We start from the raw sequence: 27,758 nt of genomic DNA, 5'->3' as shown, positions 1-27,758 counted from the left end.
TTTCTGATCGAAACTTTCCCAACTTAGATCACGTGGCAGATCGTCCAACGAGATCTGATGTCGGAAAATTTGAACGATCTGGCACGTGACCTCCTCTTAGGAAAGTACCGACCGGAAATGCCCTTGACCATCATCATTGTGGGCCACCAGCACTTCTGGCTAAAAAAAAAGAAAATCTCTTTTCAAGATAGTACCTAAACTCAAGCTCAGATCACGTGACCTCTCGTAAAAGTTATCTTTAACTTTGGTATATTCATGATAACCTAATCTAAAACTACTTAGGTCGCGTAATAACAAGTAGTACATAGGGTCATAATGGCCTCCTTTCTGACATCGCTTCCTTTAGGAGGCAGAAAACAAGATGACATGGATCTTTATAATTTCATGTAATTTTCCTAGTGTCAATAAAATTTGTTATTTTTTAATAATGTAATTTTTAAGGTCTCTAATAAGAAAACCTCTTCTAATAGTAGCTCCTGGATAATACCAAAGTACCAAAGAATTTTGTTACACTTAAAGCGTACCGAAGTAGGATCAACCATGGCTAACCTCTGATTTTTCCGTCAACATCGACCATTTGCAGCTAGTTTAGGCCACGAACCTGATTCAATACTCTTATAGTACAAGTTTAGTGTACAAATTTTGACATCATATAGAAATACCTAATATTTATTGTGACCTGTTACGTTCTCTACGGGACAAATCGTTCTTTACAATGGTATTTTAGTAGGTCTATACACTTCTTGACAACCTCTTTGCACCAATTGGTAGGCGACCGTTGAACATAAGATAACATATCGTAAACTTTTAGTAAATTAAAACCGATACAGAACTGTAGTTAATTGTGCAGAAATAATGAGTATAATAGAGCGCCTTGTCTATATCACAAAATATTCCTGTGGAAGGAAACTAAACATGAAGATAGCGCTGTTTGCATTTCGTGATAAAACGTTTCTTCTTCCTTGTAGGAAAGAGTCCATGGATGCTTATTTTGAAATATACCTAACTATTTGTTTGAAGTTTATTTTTGACGATGGAAGGATTGTGAAGGAAATAGGATATTTCCCGACATTTGCCATTGTTCAGTGAAACAAAAAAATCAGTAACACTAGTTTAGCGACCGTTCATGGCATCTCATAATCTTCAAGAATGCTTCCTCTTCATACATAGTTTTTTTGTATATTCCAATTGCAAGCAAAAAAATAACAAAATATTCACATCACTTAAATCATTAACATGGGCCCAACCTAGAAAAAGCATTGCCCACCCTAGCAAACCATCATCATTGAAGTAATAAATGTTTTCATTCATTTTCTTGTGAAAAAGTTATTTAACATAAAACCATTCCTTGTGAAATTGTAGGACATTTTTGAAAGAACATATTTTTTCAAGTATATTGGTGTTGCTTTCAAGCTTCTACCTATTATCATTATCGATTTAAAGATTGTTCTTTAAATTTTACCATATTCCAGTGTTAAAAATTGGTTTTTTTAATTCACCCAAACAGTTATAACAAGACTTAAAAAGAAAAATGTGCAGCTTAAAGTTCATGGTCATCCCCACTTACCTCCCGCACTACATCATTTGACTAAACAACAAATATATATCATGTAATTGAGGGAATGAAGTATAAAATTAATAAGTATATAGAAAAACTCTGCTTATCGTTTTATTTTGATAAGATTATTATTTAAATTTACACTTATTACATCGTAATGAATTACGTAAGTATAGGAAATGGAAAAACAAACTGAAAATAGGAAATTTACAATAATAATTATTGTAAATTTATTATTGTATAGAATTATTCTTCTATGTCCTCATTACTAACGAATATATTTTGAAACTGTTTCATAAAATAGTTTAATCTTATTATGAACCATTGTATGCTAACAAATACCTTTGTAAAGTGCAGCGTCTCCAAGTAAAACTTGAGTAATTTTACACTTTTGATAAACGAACCTTAGAATACCATAACTCAACTATTACTACATAACACTTAGCAGACAGATATAATGCAGTTTCAACCTTGAGGCAAACTACCAATAGAATAGAAACAATTTTTGTTTCCTTAAATTTTATTAGAAACCTAGTTCGCTGGACAATACGACACATAGTTAACGATAAAATAATGATATTTATGAAATATTAGATTGTTTACACTAAAACAATAATTCAGACTTATAATTCAAGTATTTTCATGTCCAATTTATTATAGTTTATATTGTTATGAACTACATTAATATTGTGTTGGTAGATTTCATAGACATCTATACAGGGTGATTCATGAAGTTCTCCCCCCACTTCTACAGCACATTGTACTAGTAAAAATAATGAAAAAATGTTATATAAACATAGGTCCGAAAACGCTTCATTAGCGAGTTACAGCTAGCGAAAGATTTCGCCTGAATTCCTGGGTAAAGAGTAAAATAAAGCCATACTGAACTTTTGGAAAGGTTAATTAAGTAAGAAATATCGTGGATTCTTATGTATTTTTACCTGATAAAGATAATAAAATAGGTTTCAGAACTGTACCTGTAGTAGTTTTTGAGGGATTCAGGGTTAAATGAAAAAATTGGGGCACGAAACAATGTTTTTTTAAGTTTGATGTACAATAACTTTGTTAAATTGGTAATAAATACATAAAATCAACAAACATTAATTGTAGAGAATTTAATTCTGAGAAAATTGATATAATCAAAGTCTAAAATAAAACAGAAATAAGTACCAAAAAATAGATTTTATTCAGTATAATACATTACTAGCTGTAAAGAAATACCGTACGGTATTTAGTTAAAATAAAACAAAAACAAAATGTTTGTTCCTTAATGATGAGATAAATTGAGAAAACAAGATTAACTGTTAAATAAATTTGTTAGTAAATAAAAATATCATGTTTTAATACGTTGTATTTTTTTTTTAATTAAAAATTTACATCAAATGTTTGAAAATAAATGAAGCAAACATTTTTCCATAATTGTTTACTAATCATCGAAATGCAGTTTTTTGTTTTATTAATTTCTAAGTTGGTAACGCACGAATAACAGCTGATCAACAATGGTATTCTGTACTGTTACGTTAGAACTGTGTATTAGTGGTGTTTTGCAAGCTACAGCAGGAGATCGGGTTCTGTGAATCGTGTTATTAAGTGCAATTTTTTCTGTGAGTTATAATTCGATTGTTTATTCAGCGAAAAAATGCCTTACTTATTTACATCAGAGGAATACGCTGATATGGTTTTTATTTTGGGTTACTGTTATGGTAAAGCTAGAGCTGCTGTAGAAGAATATGAACTACGTTCCCTAATCCCTAATAGGAGGATTCCAGATACCAAAACAATTTCAGGAACTTTTCATACTCTTCGGGAAACAGGATCACTACCAAGTACTAGAACCAATTATGAACGAGCTGTCCAACTTGATGATGATATTGTTATTAATGCTGTTCATCGCAGTCCAGGTGTAAGTACACGACGTATTTCTAGGCGGATAGGAGTTTCGCAGTCAACGGTGTAGAGGTCACTTAATCGAAACAAATTTTATCCGTTTCATAAACAAAAGGTTCAACATCTACAGCTAGGGGATGGTCCGCTTCGCTTGGAGTTTTGCAACTTTTTGAATATTAATAATCAACTCTACAAGCGTATTTTGTTTACGGATGAGGCACAATTCACTCGGGATGGTGTCAATAACTTGCACAATGAACACTCATGGGCAGAAGAAAATCCACATGAGGTAGTGGAACAGAACTTTCAACACCGATTTAGCGTCAATGTCTCGTGTGGCCTTTTGCACAATCGGCTGATTGGACCTTTCATATTACCTGGACGCCTAAATGCTGAGTTCTATTTGCATTTCCTTCAAGAAGAGTTGCCGCAGCTGTTAGAGAATGTTCCTTTACATCTCAGACAAAATTTGTACTTCCAGTATGACGGAGCACCTCCCCACTTTTCACGTGCCGTTTCTGCTTACTTAAATCATCAATTTCCTGGACACTGGATTGGTCGTGGAGGGCCTCACCCTTGGCCACCAAGATCACTAGATCTATCTCCATTGGATTATTGCATCTGGGGATGGATGAAAGACATTGTATATAAGACAAAAGTGAATTCTCGTGATGAATTAATTGCCCGTATTATGGATTCGGCTGTGCAGATACAGGGAAGTCCTGAAAAATTAAGAAACGCAACAAAAGCAATACACAAACGTGCTGCAAAATGTATTGATAATGATGGCCTCATTTTCGAACATCTATTATAAAAAGGTGCGTACGGTTGGCCCAACCTGATTAATTTTGCTTAAAACTAGTAATGTATTATACTGAATAAAATCTATTTTTTGGTACTTATTTCTGTTTTATTTTAGACTTTGATTATATCAATTTTCTCAGAATTAAATTCTCTACAATTAATGTTTGTTGATTTTATGTATTTATTACCAATTTAACAAAGTTATTGTACATCAAACTTAAAAAAAACATTGTTTCGTGCATTTTTTTGCATTTAACCCTGAATCCCTCAAAAACTACTACAGGTACAGTTCTGAAACCTATTTTATTAGCTTTATCAGGTAAAAATACATAAGAATCCATGATATTTCTTACTTAATTAACCTTTCCAAACGTTCAGTATGGCTTTATTTTACTCTTTACCCAGGAATTCAGGCGAAATCTTTCGCTAGCTGTAACTCGCTAACGAAGCGTTTTCGGACCTATGTTTAAATAACATTTTTTCATTATTTTTACTAGTACAATGTGCTGTAGAAGTGGGGGGAGAACTTCATGAATCACCCTGTATATTGCAATCACCCCCATGAAGGAATTTTCAGGAGATTTTTATTATTTTCTCTGATCGTGACCCCCAGAATCCAAAACCACTATAATCCGAAAATTTATATACTTACACACACACACACGCGCACGCACGCACGCACACGCGCACACGCACACTCGCACGCACACGCACGCACGCACGCTGCTTCGCGATCTTCTAAATTCTTTCAATCTAAATTGGTCCGTGAATTTGCCAACACGAGTGACAGCCACGACGCGTACTGCCATCGACAATGTTATCACCAATATTCCTAACACAACAGTCTCTGTATTAAGTTCTGCGATCTCTGATCACTTTGCGCAGGAAGTCGTGATTCATGGATGCAAACTGGAAAATCAAAATCCAAAATTTAAAATTACTAGGGCAATTACTTCCCAAAACATTTGCCACCTGAATAGATGTTTAAAAACCGAGTCTTGGGAGTCTTTAAGTGGGTGTGGAAATGTCGATGACATGTATCAGTCATTTAGTGACACCTTCAGTCACTATCTGGATGTTGCATGCCCGTTCAGGAAAACAAAAAACAGTAAAAAGCTGCAAAAATTCATGGATAACTAAAGGAATTCTTATATCTCGAGAAAGGCTCCAATTCTTCTATAAAATCTTCACCAATACTCAAAATTATGATTTCAAAATGTTTTTTAGAAGATATCGGAGAATCTATAAGAAGGTCATAAGAGCTGCAAAAGCCTGACATCAATAGAGCCTTGGGTACCTGTGAAAATTTTTCCAAAACGGCTTGGAAAATAATTAATAACTTTTCTCGAGATGGAGGTTCCAAGAAGTGTTACAAATCTATTGCAATCCAAATTAATAATGAAATTGTTGAAGATAAATTAAAAGTGGCAAACGAGTTCAACAAATACTTTTCAACCGTTGCTTTTACGAATTCGTCATTTAAGAATCCTCAGTCTCACGGAGAAGAGACTGGGGGACCAGTTGCGTCCATGGCTTTGGCTCCTGTGTGTGAAGAGGAGGTAGCACGTGTCATACAGAGACTGAAATCAAAAAAGACCGGTGACGCCAACGGGATGTCAGTATGGCTACTCAAACGATGCTTCAAGCATATTTTGAGTCCTCTAACAAAATTGATCAATTTTTCATGGGAGACTGGAAGTTTTCCATCTCTTTTAAAGACGGCCAAGATCACCCCAATTTTCAAAAAGGACGATCCTTTTCTTACAAGCAATTATCGTCCAATATCAATTCTTCCAGTTTTCAGTAAAGTTTTTGAAAAACTTTTCTACGAAAGGCTTGAAAGCTTTCTGGAAGAATTCGAAATTCTGAATCCAGAACAATTTGGATTTAGAAAAAACAAATCCACAATTGACGCTGTGAACAACCTTTTGGACAATGTTGTCAATGGTTTGGATAGACGAGAGCATGTGCTTAGTATATTTCTCGATTTGTCCAAAGCCTTTGACTGCGTGCACCACGAGACACTGTTGCACCAGTTGGAGAAATGTGGCATTCGGGGTGTCCCGCACTTATGGATCGGTTCTTACCTTAAGGATCGACATCAGTGCGTGGAGATTTCGAGCGTCATTTCAAACAAAATTAAAATAGCCCACGGTGTTCCTCAGGGTTCTATCCTTGGGCCTCTCCTGTTTTTAATTTATGTCGGCGGATTGAATTCAGTTATCCAGCATGGAAAACTGGTTCAATATGCCGATGACACGACTCTTTGTTTTAAAAGTAAATCAATAGAAGAACTAGAAATCACCTCATTCATGGAACTGAACACTTGCATTCAGTATTTCACTGAAATGAATCTGAAAACAAATCAGTCAAAAACAATCGTAGTAAATTTCGGCCTTCGTCAGCATGATCGAGTGGTGCGTCCGGCCGTATTTATAGATGACGACCTTCTCGAAGAAAATAACTCCACAAACTTTTTGGGAATGATTCTAGACAAAGGACTGACCTGGAGCGATCATGTTGACAGGGTCTGTGCTAGAGCTACCTCAGGTATATATGCTCTGCGCAATCTAGCAAAATTTTGTTCCCCAGAAGTTTTAAAAATGGCCTACTATGGCCTAATCCATGCTCATTTTGCGTATGGGATAAGACTTTGGGGAAGTTGTGCAAAAAACAAAATGGAGCGCGTCTTTAGACTCCAGAAAAAAGCTGTCAGAATCATTAAAAATTTAAATTATAGAGAGTCGTGTAGGGAATCTTTCGGGGAGTTGAGATCGCTGACTTTGCCTTGCCTCTATATTTTTGAGGTGATCGTGTACTGCACATCAAGGTGCACTTTGATTCGTGGCGGGGACGTTCATCAATATGAAACTAGAGGCAGGGACAACTTTCGCACGCATCAACACAGATTGACATTAGCGCAAAATCTACCGCAAGAAGTTGGTGTCAGATTAATCAACAGGCTCCCTGAAGAAATCAAAATTTCCAATAATCAAAATCAATTTAAAACGCGTCTCAAGCTCATTTTGGAGTCCAAGGCTTTCTACTCTGTTGATGAATTCATGTCAAGCCGCTGGGATATTTAGATTGCTGGATCTGAGGTCAATGCGATTGTGACCTGAATGATTGCAAGAACTGTGAGTGTGAGGTTGTGTGAATGTGTGGATGATCTCGTGTAAATGGACTTATAAAAACTGTTGACGATTGCGATACGATGTAAAAATTGTTAAAAGAATGCAATAAAGAGATTATTATTATTATTATTATTATTATTACGCACGCACGCGCACGCGCACGCGCGCGCACACACACACACACACACACATATATAAATTATATATATATATATATAATTTAGAAACCATATGAAAGACTATCTTTTCCAGAACGCTAACAATACTAATGTTGTTTTGCTTGCTGTCTGGACCAACTTCAATTTCATTCTTTTCAATATATAATTTCAATTAAATGTTAACAAAATTAAGAATCTCAAATTTGGCTTGATGAGTAAGGCTCTCAAAGTAATTAACTAAGCAAGGAGGATTCTCTGGTATTTTCATATTAAATGGTGTTGTTTATTGTCTATTATAATTATTTATTATGATCTTAGGAGGAATTCTCAGGCTTGCTATGGCGCTCTATTGATAAAAATAATTGTATATTTCAGATCAATTTATCCTATTCTCACCTAGTGACTCATCTTGCGGAGACGGCTTCTGGATTCTCTTCTGAAGAGTTTTTGTGTTTAAGCAAATGTCACTTAGGATTATCTGTGGCCTGAGAAGAAGACAAGCTACTGGTTATATCCTGTTGTAATGTATATATTTCTGGCGAGACGTGATACAATTCGTTTATATTATGATATTTATTTATCATGTTATTTGTGGAATTCTGGGATATTAGTAAATATTTATTAAAAAACTATTTGTTAGATAAAGATTTATACATTATACTAGTATTTAAGTCGATATAATATATACAAAATAGTGAATGTTGAATTTAGATCCATTTCACCTTCCTCTAAGTGCAGTGTCTGAACTGTCACAGACAACCCCTGGGATCTGGAATCATGTTCGTCTAAAGAGAACCAAAAAAGTTGGTAATGAAGAGGCTCAAAGTGAACTTCTTATATTGTTTCAATATCAGACAAACATGACTTCAGATTCTAGGAGTTAAGTCTGTGATAGCATCAAAGTTCGGATGCTGAACTAAAAGGGAGATGAACTGGAGCTAAATTCAACATTCAAATTGACTCAACCCTTCCCACTATAGCTATGTTAAGTGTAGAGTAGATTTTTATTTGGTAGTCTCTCTTTTAACTAGGTATACTATATATTTCTTTCATAATAAGTATTACTCTATTTGGTTTACCCACTTGAATTTCTGTCCCCCTTTCCAAGATACCATAATTATGCACACCAACAACTAATGAAAATAATGGTAGGGGAACATAAGAACTCACTGGCTTATATATAATATTTTTAATTTTAACAACACTATAATATACATACAATATATTGATCAAATAAATGAATTTTGAATTAATAAAATATCTCAGATTTAAATATACAAGAAACATATGCTATAAATCTTTGCGACTTAAGAGCAGGAAATATGGAAATGTAATATCAAATGTAAGTCCTTCCAACTTTTTTTCACCACCCAGCTGCTCTGCTATTCTGGAAAATAAAAGAAAGAGTAGTCATAAATTAAGTTCTTAAGTTAGACATGTTTGTTATTCAATTAAATTTTATCTTATTGTGATGGGTCTTAAATTAAAAGAGATTCATGTCACTGACCTATACAGGGTGTTTTCTAAAGGTGTTCCAATATTGTGGTATTTTATTCTAGACGTGAAAATGATCAAAAAACTTTATATGGAGGTATGTCCTAAAACTTTTAGTTTTCCATCTATCTGTATGTATGTGGTTTTTACCAAAAAAGTTATATCTTTTATACCAGTAAAGATAAGGTTATGAAACTCTGCAATTGTGTTGGCCTTTTAAGAAAAAAATATGAACAAATTATCTTTATCCGTTTCAAAATGGCAGCCAATCATAAATTTTGATGTTAAATTCCGCAAATTCAATACCCTGTATGAAAATTTTACAAGAATATTAAAATGTTGTAAACTTTATTCTAAATCTAACAGTGGTTGTTTTATTAAAATCGAATAACAAACAACTGATTAGTACTACCAAACATAATATCATGTTTTACACACAACACAACAGAAAGTATAGTTTTCTAAACTGTTTTACTCTGAACAGCTGATTTAAAGTCAATGATCTGATTAATGTGAACGGCTGTTTATTTAAGCTATTAAAAGTTGTTTAATTCTGAGTTGGTAATATCATTATTTGCCATTCCTGTTGCTAATGAAAAGAAAACTAAATCATAAACACTTACTAATAAAACAAATAATACTTTATACTAAAGTAATTGGAATGGAGACAAAACAACTTTTACATTACAGAAGAAATAGGTTAAGTTAGTTATGGGTAAAATGCAAACCATGCCAGAAACATAAACAACTTTTAATACATACCTTGGACATACCTCCATATAAAGTTTTTTGCTCATTTTTACGTCTAGAACAAAATACCACAATATTGGAACACCTTTAGGAAACACCCTGTATACACAAATACCTAATTAATAGATGGTTTCCATAACTTTTAAAATAATCATTAATTTGATCAAATTAATGCAAGGTGCCACTTACAGTAAAAAAAGAATGTTAAATATAGTAACCTTAACTGGTAAATGTTTAAACTCTCATGAAAGCTTAATCTTCATGCTTTTAAGTTTATTTCTAAAAAAGAGTAAAAATACCATTTCGATGCGACTGTTGAGCTTTGCTCCAATTTAGACACTGCACTGAACAAAAGGTGAAATGGAGCTAAGCTCATCATTCGCACTGAATCAACTCTTCCCACCACAGCTACGTTATGTGTAGAAAACTTGGTTGCTTAACTGTGCTTTGGGAGCATGTCTAAAACAGTGTTATGCACTCAATTATACACTTAATGGAACAATGAGAAAACCTTTCCATCTAGATTACATGAGACGGCTGTTGGGTAAACCAGATCTTTTGCAGTCTAGTTATCTGTGATGTTGGAATGATGTAAAGAGTTTGACTTAAACACCTTCATCGTCAACTTATTTCGGATCTTTACAGATGGATGTGTATTCCATATTCCAGAAGCTGCACTGAGCAGAAGATGGAATGGAGCTAAGCTCAAAATTCGCATTGAATCAACCCTTCCCTCCATAATTACGTTAAGTGTGGATAACAGTTCTTGAAACACTATGTTTCTTTTTTTATAATACATATGGATGGCTAATGGCCAAAATCCTCTTCTCCTTCCAATTTATTTGAATTAATTATGAATCATTATTCAAAGGGTCTTGTTTTATTTAATTTAAACTATTATTTGATTAGTCTCTATGTTTTAATCGTTGACTTCTTGATTGACAACCCATCAAAACTCTCTTCAGATGAAAAGTGCACTACATTGGATGATTAACAACAAATAATTGACTCTATGAGTATAAACGTGTTGTATATTGTTCTCTTTTACTTACTGAGACTTGAAATCTGCCAGAAGACAAGAAGCTTCAGTTTCACCCTGTTTTTCCAAGTAATTCTGGTAAGAAGACGTAGTGCTTATGTAGCCTATTAAGTCTTCAATACTTGCCTTCTGCGTAGTTGAAGAGAATTCAAATCTGTTAACATTCATTCAATTATTACACGTACAGTATGTTGATAAGCAATCAGTTGATATTAAATTGGTTAGTGGATTAAGAATAACTGCCTGAGCAAAACATATGTTTCAGTAATCAGCTGTTTTAAACCAAACAAAAATACTTTAATAAGATTAACATTGGAAATTAGGAAGCCCTATAGAGCTCTATAGTCGGGTGTATTTAAAATTCACAAAAAACACATATAGAGAGTAAGAGTTTGTGATTTATACTAAGTATGAAATTAAATAAAGTTTTATACCAAAATCACTTAGCAAAAATCAAGAAATTCTTTTGAACCTATAAACATTACAAGTCACAATCACGATGGATTATAGTGCTGCCAAAATAACATAGTCATGATAACAATGTATTAGCGAGACTCGTGATGGCACCGTTTCATTAAAGCACCAATCGGTATGTTTAGCATACTACATCGAAGAATAAGAGTTGTTTTACATGTATACCTACATATCACTAAACACTTTTGTTCCTAAAATTCTGATATATTGGCAATCGTACAATATACATCTACAATCAGAAAAAACCGTGTGTGAATAGTGTAATATACATTTTTATTTTTAAACAGTTATCTAGGTGTTTTATATTGTGTACAGTATTAAATTGTGCATCTTTTGTACGGATACAGTAAACATTTTTATTCTCTGATAATATAAGTTCGTGGACTGACATAAAAAAGTCTGTTAACCATGGAAGCGTCCATCAGAAATTTTAAAACGTGCACTGATTTTTGTAGATTTTACAGGGTCCCTTTATAAATTCCATAATAAATCTTATATGTAGTGCATGTATAAGTGTTACATGTAATTTTTCTTGTTAAGAATCAGAGGATAAAACTAACTACATAAGTTTGAAGCATAAATACAAATATTTTTCTTACAGCATATATTGTATTTATCATTTTACATGTGAAAAATATATTACATAAAAATATCTGCATCATTAAAAAATCAAAGATGTTTCAAAAATCCAAAATAGCTAAATTGTAAACTAAAAATATATATTTTTATATATAGTGTTATGGCGTTCAGAAAAGAAAATGGTAATAATTTTATGTTTACAGAGAAAAGCGCAAGGTGGCAAATTTTTACCTATTTTCATTTGATAATCAAACAATGAACTAAGCATATTAAATTAATTTTCATGTTTTTTACCTTTTTTATGAAGTTACCTGATACAAAACAGTGTTGAAGTAAGTGTTATACTTCAAAATAAACACACAACAAATCCAATCGACAACTTCTACTTCATACTAAACAAAGTCAGTCACATCAGATTCCTCTAGACACGAATATCATTTGATCTACAAGGCTCATCAAGCAAAAGCAAAAGTATTTCCTAAACACAAGAAAGGCAATACAACATCAGTGGAAAACTATAGACCTATATCGATTCTTCCAACGATATCAAAAATAATTGAAAAAAATCTTTCTGAATCAATTGACAGCACACCTGACTACTCAAAACATCTTGACGCCTCAACAGCATGGCTTCTTACGAGGAAGATCCACCACCACGGCTATAGTTCAACTGACAGAGTTTATTATTGACAAACTTGAAGAAGGTACAACAGTAACCGCCATGCTACTAGACTTCAGCAAGGCTTTTGATTGCCTAAACCACTCTCTACTGCTCCAAAAAGTAGGGAATATGGGCATTAGGGGAGCATCACATGACTGGCTTGCTAGTTACCTGAAAGATCGACAGCAACTAGTGGAATTAAATTATACCAGAAACAACACATCCCATAAAGCAAGATCAACCTTGCTCCCAATCACTAGAGGTGTACCTCAGGGATCTATACTTGGACCAGTGCTCTTCATATTGCTGACAAATGACCTACCAAGCTATCTTCTTGACTGGGCCCAAGCTATGTTATATGCAGATGACACCGCTCTTCTTATTGCAAAAAAAGACACAGAATCTCTTGAAATAAATTCATTTATAGCCCTGAATATGACAAAGCAATACTGCCAACATAATGACCTAGTTCTTAATGAGAGCAAAACACAACAATTAATATGGAAAGGCCGAAGAACCAATGATTACTATGGCTTACCTGAAATAATCCAAGATAATGAAGCCAAGTATCTCGGCATAACAATAGATGACAATCTCTCTTGGAACTCACACATTGATGGTCTTTGCAGCAAGCTCAACTCTAGTATCTATGCTCTTAAAAGAATAAAAAGTACTTGTAACAATGATACTACCAGGACAGCATACTTCTCTCTTTTTGAATCTCATCTGAGGTACGGACTACTTGTGTGGGGCAACTCCTCAGTAAGAAACAGGGAGCGGGTTCTGGTTCTACAAAAGAAAGCAATTCGAATTCTTGCGGGACTGACTCCTCAAGACTCATGCCGTCAGGCATTTGGAGAACTAGCGATCTTGACAGCTGTCTCACTCTACATCTGCGAGACCATCTGCTTTACAATAGCTCAGAAACCTGACCAGCTAGGTGACACACACACAGCTATGACACCAGAAACGCCTGTGACTATGCCCTCCCCACACACCACCTGACCCTATTTGAAAAGAAACCTACATACATGGGGAGAAAACTTTTCAATCATCTTCCAGAGGACCTCAAGAGACGCAGAGATGAGAAGTACTTCAAGACAGCACTCAAGGCCTGGCTGCTGCAGAAACCATATTACACTCTAGAAGAATTTTTAAATACCTGATTGTACAACTAAATTATATTGACACAATTCTGTACTCCATGTATACGAATAAAGATTTCTGTATATTCTGTATTCATTCATTCTGAAGTGTTATATATAGTGTAAGATAAAACTTTGCACAATTTGAATAAAAAACAAAGAACAAAATGATTTGTGAACAAATAATAATTTCCACTGTACAGAAGTTAACATCACAATCACATCTAAGAAAATCATATTGGCAACTAGAATCACGATTTCTGAAAATCAAAGACAACTAAACACTAATGAAACTCATATGCTTTTGAGTGATACATAATACATTTTAGATTTTTTTTTCTCGCTGACCTAGCTACTTGTAAAAGAGGTCAGTGTATTTTTCCTGTCATTGTTAAGTTAAATCAGTTTTGTAAGTTTATAGGAAATAAATCATTTTATTCATTTATACAATTTAAAGATGTGACTAGTAAGAATGCTTTTATTGAAAAAATACGCTTCACCACTTATGGTATAAATCGCACTTTCACGGTTACCCGATCAACACTAAATAGGTCGATCAACTCTTCAAGTGTTAATAAATTTTATTTTATTTCAAGTTTTTTAAGACTTCATGTTATAAAAATTATAAGTATTAATAATATTATTTTTAGTAGTAACAAATAAAACTCCTAAATTCACATTTGCAAGATAATCAATGGAGGCGGCCATGTTTATGTGACTGCAGCTCTGCTCAAACTAGCTACTTGAACTCACCAGTGACACATGTAGCGAGAAATATGTGCGATCGACTACTGCCCATACCGCTGAACTGCCACGTGTCTGGCCACCATGGCATAAGATCAAAGGTTGGAAAAAAAAATATGGCTCTAATACTTTAAGCTAAGTTCAGATGATCATTTGTGGCATGTAATAACGATGTGCCCACACCAGGATTTGAAACAAACTGGCTTTTTGATAAGACAAAATCTAACCGAAACAAAAATGACCTTCAAGACTAAAAAAACCCCTATATACAATATGGAACATATAGACAAGACTAAAAGACTACTAAATATAAGAGTTAAATAACACATAGCTGGCAATGCAAGGAAAGGATTAGTGGAAAAGTCTAAAAACTGCTGCTCAACATTGCTGGTGTAAAACTCATTGTGTAACATGGAATAAAGCTATCATATAATATGTGAACAGACTTTTTTCATAACATGGCTGAAAAATAATGAAATGGGCTTAACTTCAATGCACAACAGGATCGCTTTTGTATGTATTTTCCAACATTTTCTAAAAAGCTGTTGTACACTGGGGCAAGACTGCATAATGCGAAACCAATTCATTTTAAGAAAATACAAGAAAAGAAGCTAATAAAAAGAACTGCGTTGCTGGCTTGTGAATATATTAATTTACACAATGAATGAGTTCCAGGACCATGCAGTCTCAGTTGTGATAACAGTTTTAGACAACAGGCAAGGGAATAAAGAACTGCCAAAACCAGCCTATGTTATCATACAAATTATTTTATATTTTCTATTGTATTTGATTGACACCTACTCTGAACTTGAAGTTTATGAATAAAACGTTCTGATTTCTAATTCCAAACGAGAAACTTTTTCCACATAAAATTAGCAGATCAACCACTAAGTTGGTTGAAGTCAGGTCATATTGGGTATCAATAAAAAAAATAATTAGAAAACCTGAACAAATTATAAAAATTCAAGAAACCTCATCCATACATTTGAACATTAAGACCTTAAGTCTTAAAAAAAGTAAAAGAGTACAAAATAGGTTGGAGGTGAGGACAATCTTTCCTTTTCCCTCCCCCTCCCCCAACCACGAACAACACCACCTTATGCCAACCAGGCATGCTGCTAGCCTCTGTGCTATTACGGAACAGGACATTCTAGTCATTCTTTCACTACCTGCTGTGGTTACTTATCATGTGTTTCTATGGCACATCTTTTTGTTGTCTAGTGATTCTTTTTATTTGCGCTTCTCCAGATATGGTTCTGGATTTAGGTATATTTATTTTGTTCTTTTTTGATGTACACAATGTTTGTTGTTAACTTGGACTTTCGTGTGTTTATCGCCATGTGTTCATATGTCTTTTGTATTTATTTATTATGTATTATTCAAAATGTGAAAAATAGGGCAGATTCTCGTCTTCAAAACCTTGTGTTTTGTGTTTCTTTTATTGTAACAATTAATTATGGCAAACATATGCCATCCTATTATCCTATTAATCATACCTTTCATAACAATCAATTCAAAGTAATATATTGATATAAATTGTATTGATATAGGTTGATAAGAAGTTGACTGGAGAAACACAAATTAAAAGTCAGATTTACCGGAGTGGAGACTGGCTGCTGAATGGGAACTTTGAGAATTGTGGAGCTCTGTAGCCATCAATGTAGACAAGTCTACTCTCAGCTGGCATGTACTGTCCAAGAGTGTCCGTGAACATCTATAACAAACTGTTAGGTTACAATCACTACATGCTCTAATGTTTAGTCACACTTTGGTGGTCCACAGTTGAAACGGTGTAAGTGTATAAAAACAAAAGTAGGAGGAGTCATTGTAGTCGCAAAGAAGTATTACAAAGAAGATTACGAGGGCGGTTTGATAAGTCACTTGGCTTTTTGAATAAGACAATTTTTCGGCAAATAAACATTTTATTTTTCAATATAATCTCCTTTTAGCTCGATACATTTAGTCCAGCATTTTTTTAATTTGGTTATTCCCTCCACATAATAGGTTTTCTCAAGGCTTTCAGAATAAGCGTTTATTTCAATAATGAGTTCTTCATTCAACCCAAATCTCCTATCACCCAGTCATTTCTCTAGATTTGGAAACAGGAAATAGTCGCAGGGGGATCTGGAGAATATGCTGGATGGGGTAGCAGTTCGTAACCCAATTCAAGTGTGCACATGTGCATTGTCTTGATGGAACAGCACTTTCTTCTTCGTCAAATGCAACTGTTTTTGCTTCAAATCAACATCGAATCTTTCCAAAAGCTCTGCATAATATTCACCGGGGATCATTTTACCCTTTTCAAAGTAATCAATGTGAATGACATCCAGTGCATCCCAAAAAACTGTGGCCATGAACTTATTGGCTGACAGACTCACTTCAATCTTCTTTGGTACACGTTCACCCCGAACAACCCACTGTTTCGATTGTTCCTTGGTTTCTGGTGTGTTGTGATGGATCCATGTTTTGTCCACAGTTACAAAACAGCGCCAAAACTCGTCTGGATTACTGTTGAACATTGCTAAACACTCTTTTGAAGTGGTCACACGGTTAAGCTTATGGTCGAGTGTAAGCAATCATGGCACCCATCTCATGAGAGTTTTTTCATGTCCAAATATTCGTATAAAATGTGATGTAACCGTTCAGTTGAGATACCTACAGGTTGAGCCAACTCACGCACTTTCATTCTCCGATCGTCCTATATCATTCCATGGATTTTGTTGATGATTTCTGGCTTGGTCACTTCTTTTAGGCGTCCTAAACATTTGGCATCACTAGTGCTGGTATGACCACAACGGAACTCTGTAAACCACTTCTTAACCTTTGAAATTGAAGGTGCCGAGTTCTCGTAGTATTAATCAAGTCTTTCCTTAGTCTCAGTAATGGATTTTTTACATTAAAAGTAATGCTTAATCAGCACTTAAAATTCTCTTGTTCCTATTTTCGTGAAAATTCACGAGTTGTCTGCTTTGAACGACTATCAAACACCAACTGCAAGACACAGCTTACTCAAAATTAGGAAGTTGTCCACTTATAAATTATAGTTGAATGCAGCACTGTTGCATTTAAAGTTGCTATGCAAATTTAAAAAGTCACTGTATTATCAAACCGACCTCGTATATTAAAATATGGATTCATTTTCAGTGATACAATGGTTATTAATTACCTCAGTGCTTTATTCACAATATTGATTTGAGTGATGATGCTGTGTGGCCTCGATGTTTGAAACTCTACTCTACTGGAAGTTTTCAAATGGAAAATGAGAAAGCTGTTGATACATCTACTGCTGCAATTTATCAACTAATTTAAAGACCTTGATCGTGGCATTTGTTAAAAGCTAAAAATTAAACAGGCCAGTATTTATTTTCCAGTTCCAGTCCATGTTTTATGGCAGAGAGCTGGCAATTTAAATTGACAAGATATCCATTTAAGATCAATGTGAATGTACTTCATTACCACATACAGGAATAGCCAATCGACATAAAATGTGATTTTTAAGCATAGGAGAATTTTTTTTTAATGGGTGTAGAAGATTTTTAATTGATTTAACTTTTTGTTTACTCAATTTAGGCAAACCTATTGAATACATTGTTCAAAAAGATATTTTAGGTAATATTAAACATGATTTAAAAATGTATCAAATATTTAATTTTTAACTGTGTAATATCCACAACAAAATATACAAATTTAAATATTATTTCTTGTGTTGACCACAGAAGGTGATGATGGTAGAGGGGAAGTGTGACCAAATGTTAGTATACTAAGAGAGGCACAAAGCCTGAAAGGTTAAAATCTTTACTAATTAAGAATTTAGTATGAAATTTTGTTGGGATTTAAACAGATATCTATTGTATCTAACTGTGGGCTTTGATTAGTCACTGACCGAGTACACAGCATCTGCCAGAGAGACACAGCCGACTGAAGGTCTAGGAAAGTTGTACCCATACACAGCCAATACTCCACGGGGACGCAGCACTCTGTCAACTTCCTTACAGAATTGCTGTAGATCAAACCAGTGGATAGCCATCCCCACAGTGATCAAGTCTACACTGCTGTCAGCCACTTTCAAGTCCTCTGCACTTCCCAACCTGTAGCAAAATATAAACTTAATAGATTTTAACCTTGGTGAAGACCAGAGCCTAACTTCAGCTGTAGATTAAACCAGTGGATAGCCATCCCCACAGTGATCAAGTCTACACTGCTGTCAGCCACTTTCAAGTCCTCTGCACTTCCCAACCTGTAGCAAAATATAAACTTAATAGATTTTAACCTTGGTGAAGACCAGGGTCTAACTTCAGCTGTAGATCAAACCAGTGATGTAAAAATAACATCCCCACAGTAATCAAGTCTGCACTGTAATTTATTTGGTCCCACATTGAGATCTACGGGTATAAAAATTTAAGTTTAAATTATTTAACTGTAATTCTTAATCTTATGTACTTGTACGTTTCTTAATGTTACTGTAAATAAAGATGATTGATTGATTGATGTTGCGTGCTCAAGATAAATTGTTATCTGAGATTATTTCAGATGGACCAAAACCCTTAGTTTTACTTCCAAATCTTTAAATAGTTTTCCGGAGGAGCCCTTGGACCTCCTTTCACCCGAGGGGGAGGGGTATTGCATATCACCCACTCTCTTAGTAGTTAGCGCTCCGGTACTTCTAATTTTACAAATTAAGCCATGATAAGGACTAAATATTCTTTATTTTAACAAACATACATCAAGTATTAAAATGGTGTCAGACAGTTTAAATTTTATTTACACTTGTCAAGTTGTAATGTACATTGCTTTCTTTCAATGAACTCATTGAGTGTATACAGAGGATTGTTGACACAACCAAATTGTAACAGTTGTTTCCAGTCTTTTCTTGGTAAGGCATCTCAATTCTTCTGGCTGAAGATTGTGCAGCTTCAAGCTAATATAGGAGGGAAATACTTTTCATATTAGGAGAGCTGGCAGATGGTAATGTGTGCCACGTCTAGTATTATAGTCATGGAAGTGTCTATTCTGCATCAGTGGTTGTTCATCAGTATACTTCTATTATCATAAAATTCAGGGTTCCAAAAGCTTTTATACAACTTTCTCTGAAGGTTTAGCTAAGGCTGTTATGGCTAAGACAATCTAACTAAAAGTCTTGATTATAAATCATTCTGAAAAGATATATCATACAAACAGGACAGTTGTGAACAGCCAGTGTACCGGGTTTTATGTGGTTCACATACCCCCCACCAGAACCAGCGCAATCATCGCTTGCTTCATCCATCAGCCCCAATTGGTTTGTCAGTGGTAGTCTGAACTGCTCAGCTCTTGTCTAATTGCTCTTTCGCTGCATGCTGATCACTAATAGCTTGTGTTTCTAGCACTAGCCACTAGGTGGCACATATGTCAATGGATTTCAAACAGAAACAACCTATAGCACTAAAAAGTTTATCTCCTCAGAATCATTCATAATCAAGGCTAAAAGTTAAGCTTTTTAATTTGCTTGACCACGTCTGAAGCGTGTGACCACTTAATAAGTGTTTCTGTGCCCCTTTTTAGTAGAAGTTAGTTTGTTTATATTTTTAGGTCGCACATTGGCTCTAAACTTAAAAAAAAAAAAATCTAAAATAGACCAGATTTCAAGTTGTATACAGGACAAAACTAATATGTGTAAAAAGAAGCTGTCCGTCTTATCACTGTGGTGCTGACTGGCAGGCTCACTGCAAACCATTTTTTGTTAGGCTAAGTACCCCTACTCTATTGTCTATGTATGTTTTTTCAGTTCTTATGTACGTAAAGGAGAACTTCCAGAGCACAATTAAAGTTAGTGACATACATAACTATATAACAAGAAATAGACATAATATAGCACAAACAAGATGAACGTTTTCAACGACTCAACAAAGCTTTATGTATCAAGTGATTAAAATGTACAGTACATTACCTGGAAAATCAAAAACTCTGACACCTCAAAAGTTTTAAGATAGCATTTAAGGAAATTCTATTGAATAAATCACTGTATAATATTACAGATTTTTACAGTATAATAGCTACACTATTTCCTTAAGTTTATATTTAAGTTGTGAATTGACAACTGTCATGTATTTTGTAAAATATCAACGACAATAAAGATTTCTGATTCTGATATTAGGTTATAAACACATACGTATAAATATAACAAGTTAAAGTCAACATTTACAAGCACTCATGTAATGTAACCTTGAATTTAGGTCACGTATGTGATTGTTGTGAAGGTCAAAATTTCAAAACAGAACTGCTCCTTAAAAACGAATAGCAAAAAATTCCCTTAAAGTAATAGCTCATTCTTTTTGCTTACCTGTATGATACATTTTGGCATTTGGTTGTTCCTTTTGCATGTAAGAGTTGCTCTTCGCTGTTGTCTAGACCAATAACTTGCTCAAAGTAGGGTGAGAGGATCTCTGTGCTCTGACCAGAGCCACACCCCACGTCCAGAGCTTGCTTAAGAGGATAATCTGTATCAATCTGTAAAATGGTTTGTACTTATAAACTTATTTACAATTGGTTGATAACATTTACAAAATATCCTATTTTCTCTTGAATTATTGTAAGTTAGTGCTGTACTTCAAAACTGTTAAGAGTATTATTCATTTGAATTTTAATTTAATAAGATTTTAAACTAACAGGAATCTTTCACCCTTTTGTTGAAAGACAAATTCAAATGTAATACCAAATAATCATACAAGGTCTTTATAAGCTTAACAAAAATGTCTTTAACAACTGTAAAAACCCAGAAACTATAAAAACGGCAAATGACGGTCCTACCTGTAAGATTCATTTTCAGCAACAACAAAAAGGTCCAAGTGAACATTTTCCATTTAATAAAATTCAAATAACAATCTAAAACTCAATTTTTTTTTAAACAACATTATTATTTTGATATTTTTTTTAGTTTTCATATAAGCTATGAATGCAAAGTTCCATAGGCCTAATACATTTATCTAAACTTACCCCTTCTTTTAAAAAAGTTACAATTTTCTCGATTAAATCCTGTGGTGGTAATGGACGGAACCTGTTATATGAGACAGCTTGAAGAGGATTCCTAATGTATGCCATTTTCACACAAATTAGATGGACGTTGTTGTGGAGAGAAACTAAAAACCAATACAAGCACCATTAAAAAAATAGAAACAAAGGAGCAATTAAAATAACTATTTTTATATTGCAAGCAATATAAACAAAACGTAAAGAAATAATAGAGAGGAACAGTTATTCACAATCAGATTTCTACACGTGTTAGACGTGGGTGTAAATTTCCAGATCCCGCACAACCTCTGAAACTTTAGTGGCCACCTACTGAAGTTCACTAGGATACTCTACGCAACCATTCTCCTCAAATGCCTAGATGTTAGTAAGAACACGCCCAGATCCCGCACAACCTCTGAAACTTTAGTGGCCACCTACTGAAGTTCACTAGGATACTCTACGCAACCATTGTCCTCAAATGCCTAGATGTTAGTAAGAACACGCCCAGATCCCGCACAACCTCTGAAACTTTAGTGGCCACCTACTGAAGTTCACTAGGATACTCTACGCAACCATTCTCCTCAAATGCCTAGATGTTAGTAAGAACACGCCCAGAACACGCTCAATGAGAATTTAATGTTATTGGCTTCTGAGACAGAGCCAGCTACCTCATAAAATCTGACTAAAAATTTAACTTGCTTATAAAATTCAAATAAAATAAAATTTAAAATTTAATTCGATATAAAATGTACTTTTCTCTATTATAAATGAGGCTAATAAATAAAACTGAAAAACTTCCTGAAAAATTCTTGTCACAACCTGTTTACTGTTGCTAAAGACTCAAAAGTTCAAACTGTAATTTAACTATGTTTCACCCAAAAATATTAAAACTTTATATATTGACCTATAAAAATAATTCTGACAGTTGTATACCAAATAGTTATTACAGGTACTTTTAAATAATATTAAAATTGAAGACTACTTGTACAACACTTGCAACGACAAGTACCTACTCTCTTGAAAACTTGCGTTAATTATTAAGTGAATTCAAATCTTCTTACTTCCCTTTTGTATTCAAATAATACAATAATTCACAAAATCCTACACGGAATTGTAGGGTAACAAATTAATTCAAAAACACTAATTATTAAACAGCAAAAGATAATTTTTTTAAAAGCTGGGATGCATGTGTCAGAGGTTTTTATACCGACAACTTCCCCTACCAATTATCACCTCCGACCAGTTATTTGATTGGCCTCTGACTATTAATTCATGAAGTCACAGAGATATATTTCTCAACTCAAAGTCATCTCTATTGTAAACCCGTTATCACAGTTGCCTACCACAAAAACCTGCTGTATTACTGACCATTTCCTACATCTTTAAACCCTTTATTGAAATTAAATTACATTAATAATTTGGGTAGGGTACAATAACCGGACCCGGTTTTTTATATCGAAGAATGTAATCATCGATACCTAATATCTGCATCTCAAATCCTAGACTATCAATCGATATAAAAATATCTATAGTCCTCAATAACAGTCATATGTTTTACTTAATATTTACAGTGATCAAACAAATTATTACAACCAAAATTAGGAAAACCAAAGACGACATTATTTGCACCTCTGAAAGTTACTGTTGTTTCTTTCCCACAAATCTTATCACAAGTATTGTCATCTTTCAAAGCAATGTCGTGTGGTTTTCTAAAATAGACTGCAATTTTTATAATCTAATGTTACTTATATAAAATTGAAATATTACATTACGAGTATTATTTGAATGTGTTTACAGCTGTTGATGTAGATTATCTAAGTTAATTGTTCAAAATAATTAAATCAGTATCGATTGATTAGATGGATGGTTATCATTAGGCTAAGTAATATAGTTTGCCAATTTCGATATAAAAAACCGGGTCCGCTTATCGTACCCTACCCAATAATTTTACCTGAATTTTGGCATCATTAATTGAATTCAAATATATTTTCTACCATCAATATTTATTACACTTTAAATTGCCTATGTAGCAAATGCTACAATTTCTATAAATATTATTGAATAATAGAGACACTCCAACAAGATATAAGAAAATTACCACAGTCCACGCATTACGGAAATAAATAAAGCGTATGTGCTTATGTGTTAATAACAAATATTTTTTAACATTGTTTATCTTAATCGAATGCTATATTTTGTATTCGTTTCTAGCCAATATATGTACACTTAAAGTTCCTTATGGTACAAAATTTAGCTTAGTTAGTGTTTTAAATAGGCCTACCATCAACTTGTAGGCTAGCTTAGATAAAATGTGTAAAATACAGATGTTAGTTTTATTTCTGCATAATTATTGTTAAAACTACTATACACAATCTATTGACTTTAGAGCATCAATTAAAGTATAGCTATTAAAAATATACTATCAGTAGGTAAAAAATACGGGCTACTACAGAAAACGTACATACCACTTGTGGGTTTGAAGATCTACTTTAGGATAAGATTACACAAGTTCTAAATGTGTATTACTTTCTCCAAAACATTCTTCCAAAGAATAAAACTGTAACTTAAAAATTAGTTTTAAAATTCATAATAATTCGCCAAATTTTCTACTACACTTCTCAATTTTCATAAAAATTTAACTTCTCGTACGAAACATATCAAACCATCAAATTTGACAGCGTTAATCACATTGACAATTGACACTAACAGACCGCTAACTTAATAAGTATTTATTTGATCAGCTGATCATCACTATTACCAGCTGTACCAGCAAATATTTGTAAAACTATTCAGTACACGATGTACTGAAGGAGACGGTAGCAGGCCCGGTTCATTGACATGAATGCTTTTTTATTAGTTACAAAAGTAGTCATAATCGTTTAGCGTGTAGATTTTTAACCACAAGTAAATTGCACAGTTGTGTAACTAGTACAATTAAATTACATACCTTCTTTGGTTATGAGCGTTAGTTGGTACGCTCCATAACGTAGATGCCAATAACAGTATCCCTTTTCTGATTGGGTGAGGGGTTATACTGCAATATTAGGGTGACCAAATCATTCACAGAAGAAACCGGGACAGCTCCAGTGGGGGGGTTGAGCACCAGGGGGTCTGGGGGGTACGGAGTCCCCCCTTTCATGTCGGGGGGTCCGGGGGTCCTCCCCGGAAAATTTTCAAAATTTAAGTGTAAAATGACGCATTTTTAGGCCGATTTTAACTCTTGATCAACCGGAGTTTAGCATCAAAAAACTATGGGTTGACTCAAGAATTTTGACAAAAAAGTAAATGTATTTTTATGTCATTTAAATGTTTTTGTATTAACATATCACATCTGACCACTTGACCAAAGAATTTGAACTTGAAAGCTATAACCTTTAAATTTTAAGTAGGGAAAGACTTTTAACCCTTCTGAACCCCTCCCGGGTACGGCCTTGGCTTCGAATTATGTACCATTTCCTCCCTCCCCATCATCACCAGGCCGCATACTAGCCAACTGGTAAGTTTTTTCCTGGATAAGAATTATTCTTAATAAGAACTACTTGATTCATAGTTTATGTCTTTAATTACAATTAATTAATTAGATTCACACAAAACAATGTTTCATGAACTTCCAAGACTCTATGTTCATATAGCAGTGTTCAAACTTTAACTTGTTATCAAATGATAGTATAATATAATAATAGATATTACAATAATTGACAACATCATGATTATTACATAACATTGACTATATATATCATGGTAGGTATGTAATGGTAAAAATAGCTAAATAGTATAGTTCACAAGTTTAAATATTACATTATACATTACTCAACACAGCTTGATGTGGAGGGTAATGATCGGCCTTGCAGAAAAGGATATTTATTCCGGGACTTTTGGGCGTCCCGATAACATTTTTCGGGACATCGCATAACATGATTAAAAACCGGGACAATCCCGGTTTTCCGGGACGTTTGGTCACCCTATGCAATATTGATATCAAATTATTAGCTGTCAAAATAAAATTATGTGGTTGCTCATTATTTATTTGCAGGTCTGAATATTGATGTACAAACTATTAGCATTATTTAACCACATTGCAATAATTATTTACAATTGATTTTTTCACGATACTCGCGGACTCAGTTTTCTTAGTTCTTATGACAATTAATGATGTATGTTTATAATATGTATTGCAAAGTCAACAGATTATTAGTATCAGTATTAATACATTTGACATTGGCATCACAAGTGAGGTACTCGAAAAGTCGATCCTACAGTGTTGCCGATGAGGTGGGGTGGGTGCTATACAACCTATACTAGGAGTGCTACATAGAGTGCTCTTTGCAACTACTTTTAACATGTAGCCAACAGCAAATTGCAGGTTAATTATTGGTTGTAATAAAATTGTAAGGAAGACCATTGTCAGTACTCTCAAGCATGAGTTAAGATCGCTACGAGTTACAAAAATAATAAATTCTAATGCACAATTTTCAAAAAATTGGAATCTTAAATATTAATAATGTCCAATAAGTTTATTGTAAAGTTTTAGATATTACGTTAAATTTGGTGTCCATATATATTGTTCGGGGGTAGGGTACGATAAGCGGACCCCGGTTTTTTATATCGAAATTGGCAAACTATATTACTTAATCATAACCATCGATATAATCAATCCATACTGATTAATTATTTTGAATTATTAACTTAAATAGTCTATATCAACAGCTGTAAACACTTTAAAATAATACAGTAGGGTAATATTTCAATTTTGCATTAGTAATTTTAATTATTAAAAATGGCAGTCAATTTTAGAAAACTACACGACATTGCTTTGAAAGATGATAAGACATAAATAAAATATATTGTTTCTGTGGCTTCAACCTGTTGGACTCGTACCGAAAACCCCATTATGTGAAATTTGTGGGAACGAAACTCCATTTTATTTTAATTTAAAACATATGATTGTTATTGAGGACTATTAGATACTTTTATATCGATTGATAGTCAGGGATTTGAGATGCGAATATTAGGGTATCGAAGACTACATTCTTCGATATAAAAAACCGGGTCCGCTTATCGTACCCTACCCATAGTTCGGAAACGTTGCGATCGGTAAATACATGACAAACACATATGAATCAGGCCTATCAGAATTGGATTTTACATCCTAATCAGGCAAAGCTTAAAAAAATTTGCAAAATTTCTTATTTTCATATCTTTTTTAATTGCACGACGTGATTTACCACTACAGGTAAAATTACATTCTCAGCTTGTACAGCATAATAATAAAATTATGTGGATTTAAAGAATATCTTCTAGTTTGTTGTTGAAGATTGATAATTTGAAAGGATTACAAGGACACTTGCTATTGTCATATATTACAAAAAGGAACAGTATGTTTCTAAAGATTGAAATTTATTTTCTTCTTCGCGATAGCAGAAACCAAGATTAATTAAGAACAAAAATAAAAATTTAAAGTATGGCAATAAACTTACTAATTAAGGAGTTGACAGTAGAACAAGTTGTATGTAAAAACAAACCCAACAGTGTACTTATTAAAAGTTCAGAATGATTGAAAGCAACACTAACCACGCCACTGCATAAAAACAGGTACACCAACAAGAAAAGCCATAGGTACCGAAGTTTCTCACTTTCCCTGGTGCGTTTGATGGGCAAATAACTACAGTGAGAGAACCTTCTGTTGTACAAAGTTAGTCAAGATCACATCAAGGGCCTTTTGGTTATGTGAGGTTTCGTAGAGGACACAACACTCCCTGAAATTTTGGTAGACCGCCTAAAGAGTTCTTTTCCACTACTGGAAATATACAAATGCTTGAAACAAAAGTAATGTTCAATTAATCAATTACGAGACCTAAACAATTCAAAACCCCATTGGAGAGTGTTATAAGTACTGAAACCCAAAGTATTGAGGAGAAACTATAACGATAATATGTTATAGAGCCTACTAACACATTGAAAATATTGTTGAATACATTGCAGTCATATAATCAACAAAGTATAATAAAACATACAATGAGAAGAATGTATACAGTCCGCGTTATATAAAATATAAGACTTTGAAGAGAACAGTCAATTGTGTCATTTAAAGTGAGCCCTCAAAAAGTGTAAAAAAATATGTGAGGTGCGTGAGTATGTTTTTAGTTTACTGGAAATAGTTATAAATTATTAATTTTTGTACATATTTCTACTGAAATGTCTGTTTATGTATGTACTACTATGTGTATGGCAGCCGAGCTCTCTCGACAATTCCTAGACACTTTCATATTATTTAAAATTCTGGCTGTTCTAAGCATAATAAAAAAACACAAATATAACAATTTAGTTTAATTCTTTATCTAAAA

General features: G+C 33.8%; 1 protein-coding gene across 3 annotated transcripts; it reads right to left on the bottom strand.

Annotated features, from left to right (window-relative positions):
* Positions 1-8,717: 8,717 nt before the first annotated feature.
* Positions 8,718-26,911, bottom strand: LOC124364437 (putative methyltransferase DDB_G0268948). Of its 3 annotated transcripts, XM_046819934.1 has the most exons (9): positions 23,880-24,304; positions 21,400-21,542; positions 20,747-20,913; positions 18,590-18,664; positions 18,311-18,440; positions 16,026-16,141; positions 10,838-10,978; positions 9,798-9,840; positions 8,758-8,928 (listed from the first exon to the last, which is right to left on the bottom strand). In XM_046819934.1, exons 2-9 carry the CDS (start codon positions 21,502-21,504, stop codon positions 8,905-8,907), a joined length of 801 nt encoding a protein of 266 aa, XP_046675890.1. In that variant the 5' UTR covers positions 21,505-21,542; positions 23,880-24,304; the 3' UTR covers positions 8,758-8,904. The 3 variants fall into 3 exon arrangements, with proteins under 3 accessions (XP_046675889.1, XP_046675888.1, XP_046675890.1); XM_046819933.1 differs by lacking the exons at positions 9,798-9,840; positions 23,880-24,304 and adding an exon at positions 26,892-26,911 and having other exon boundaries at positions 8,718-8,928; XM_046819932.1 differs by lacking the exon at positions 9,798-9,840 and having other exon boundaries at positions 8,718-8,928; positions 23,880-24,296.
* Between the last annotated feature and the right edge of the window lie 847 nt (positions 26,912-27,758).

The sequence above is a fragment of the Homalodisca vitripennis genome, chromosome 6 (genome assembly GCF_021130785.1).
Source record: "Homalodisca vitripennis isolate AUS2020 chromosome 6, UT_GWSS_2.1, whole genome shotgun sequence".
NCBI classification, from domain to species: Eukaryota; Metazoa; Arthropoda; class Insecta; order Hemiptera; family Cicadellidae; genus Homalodisca; species Homalodisca vitripennis.
This window is presented reverse-complemented; position numbering and strand designations above follow the sequence as displayed.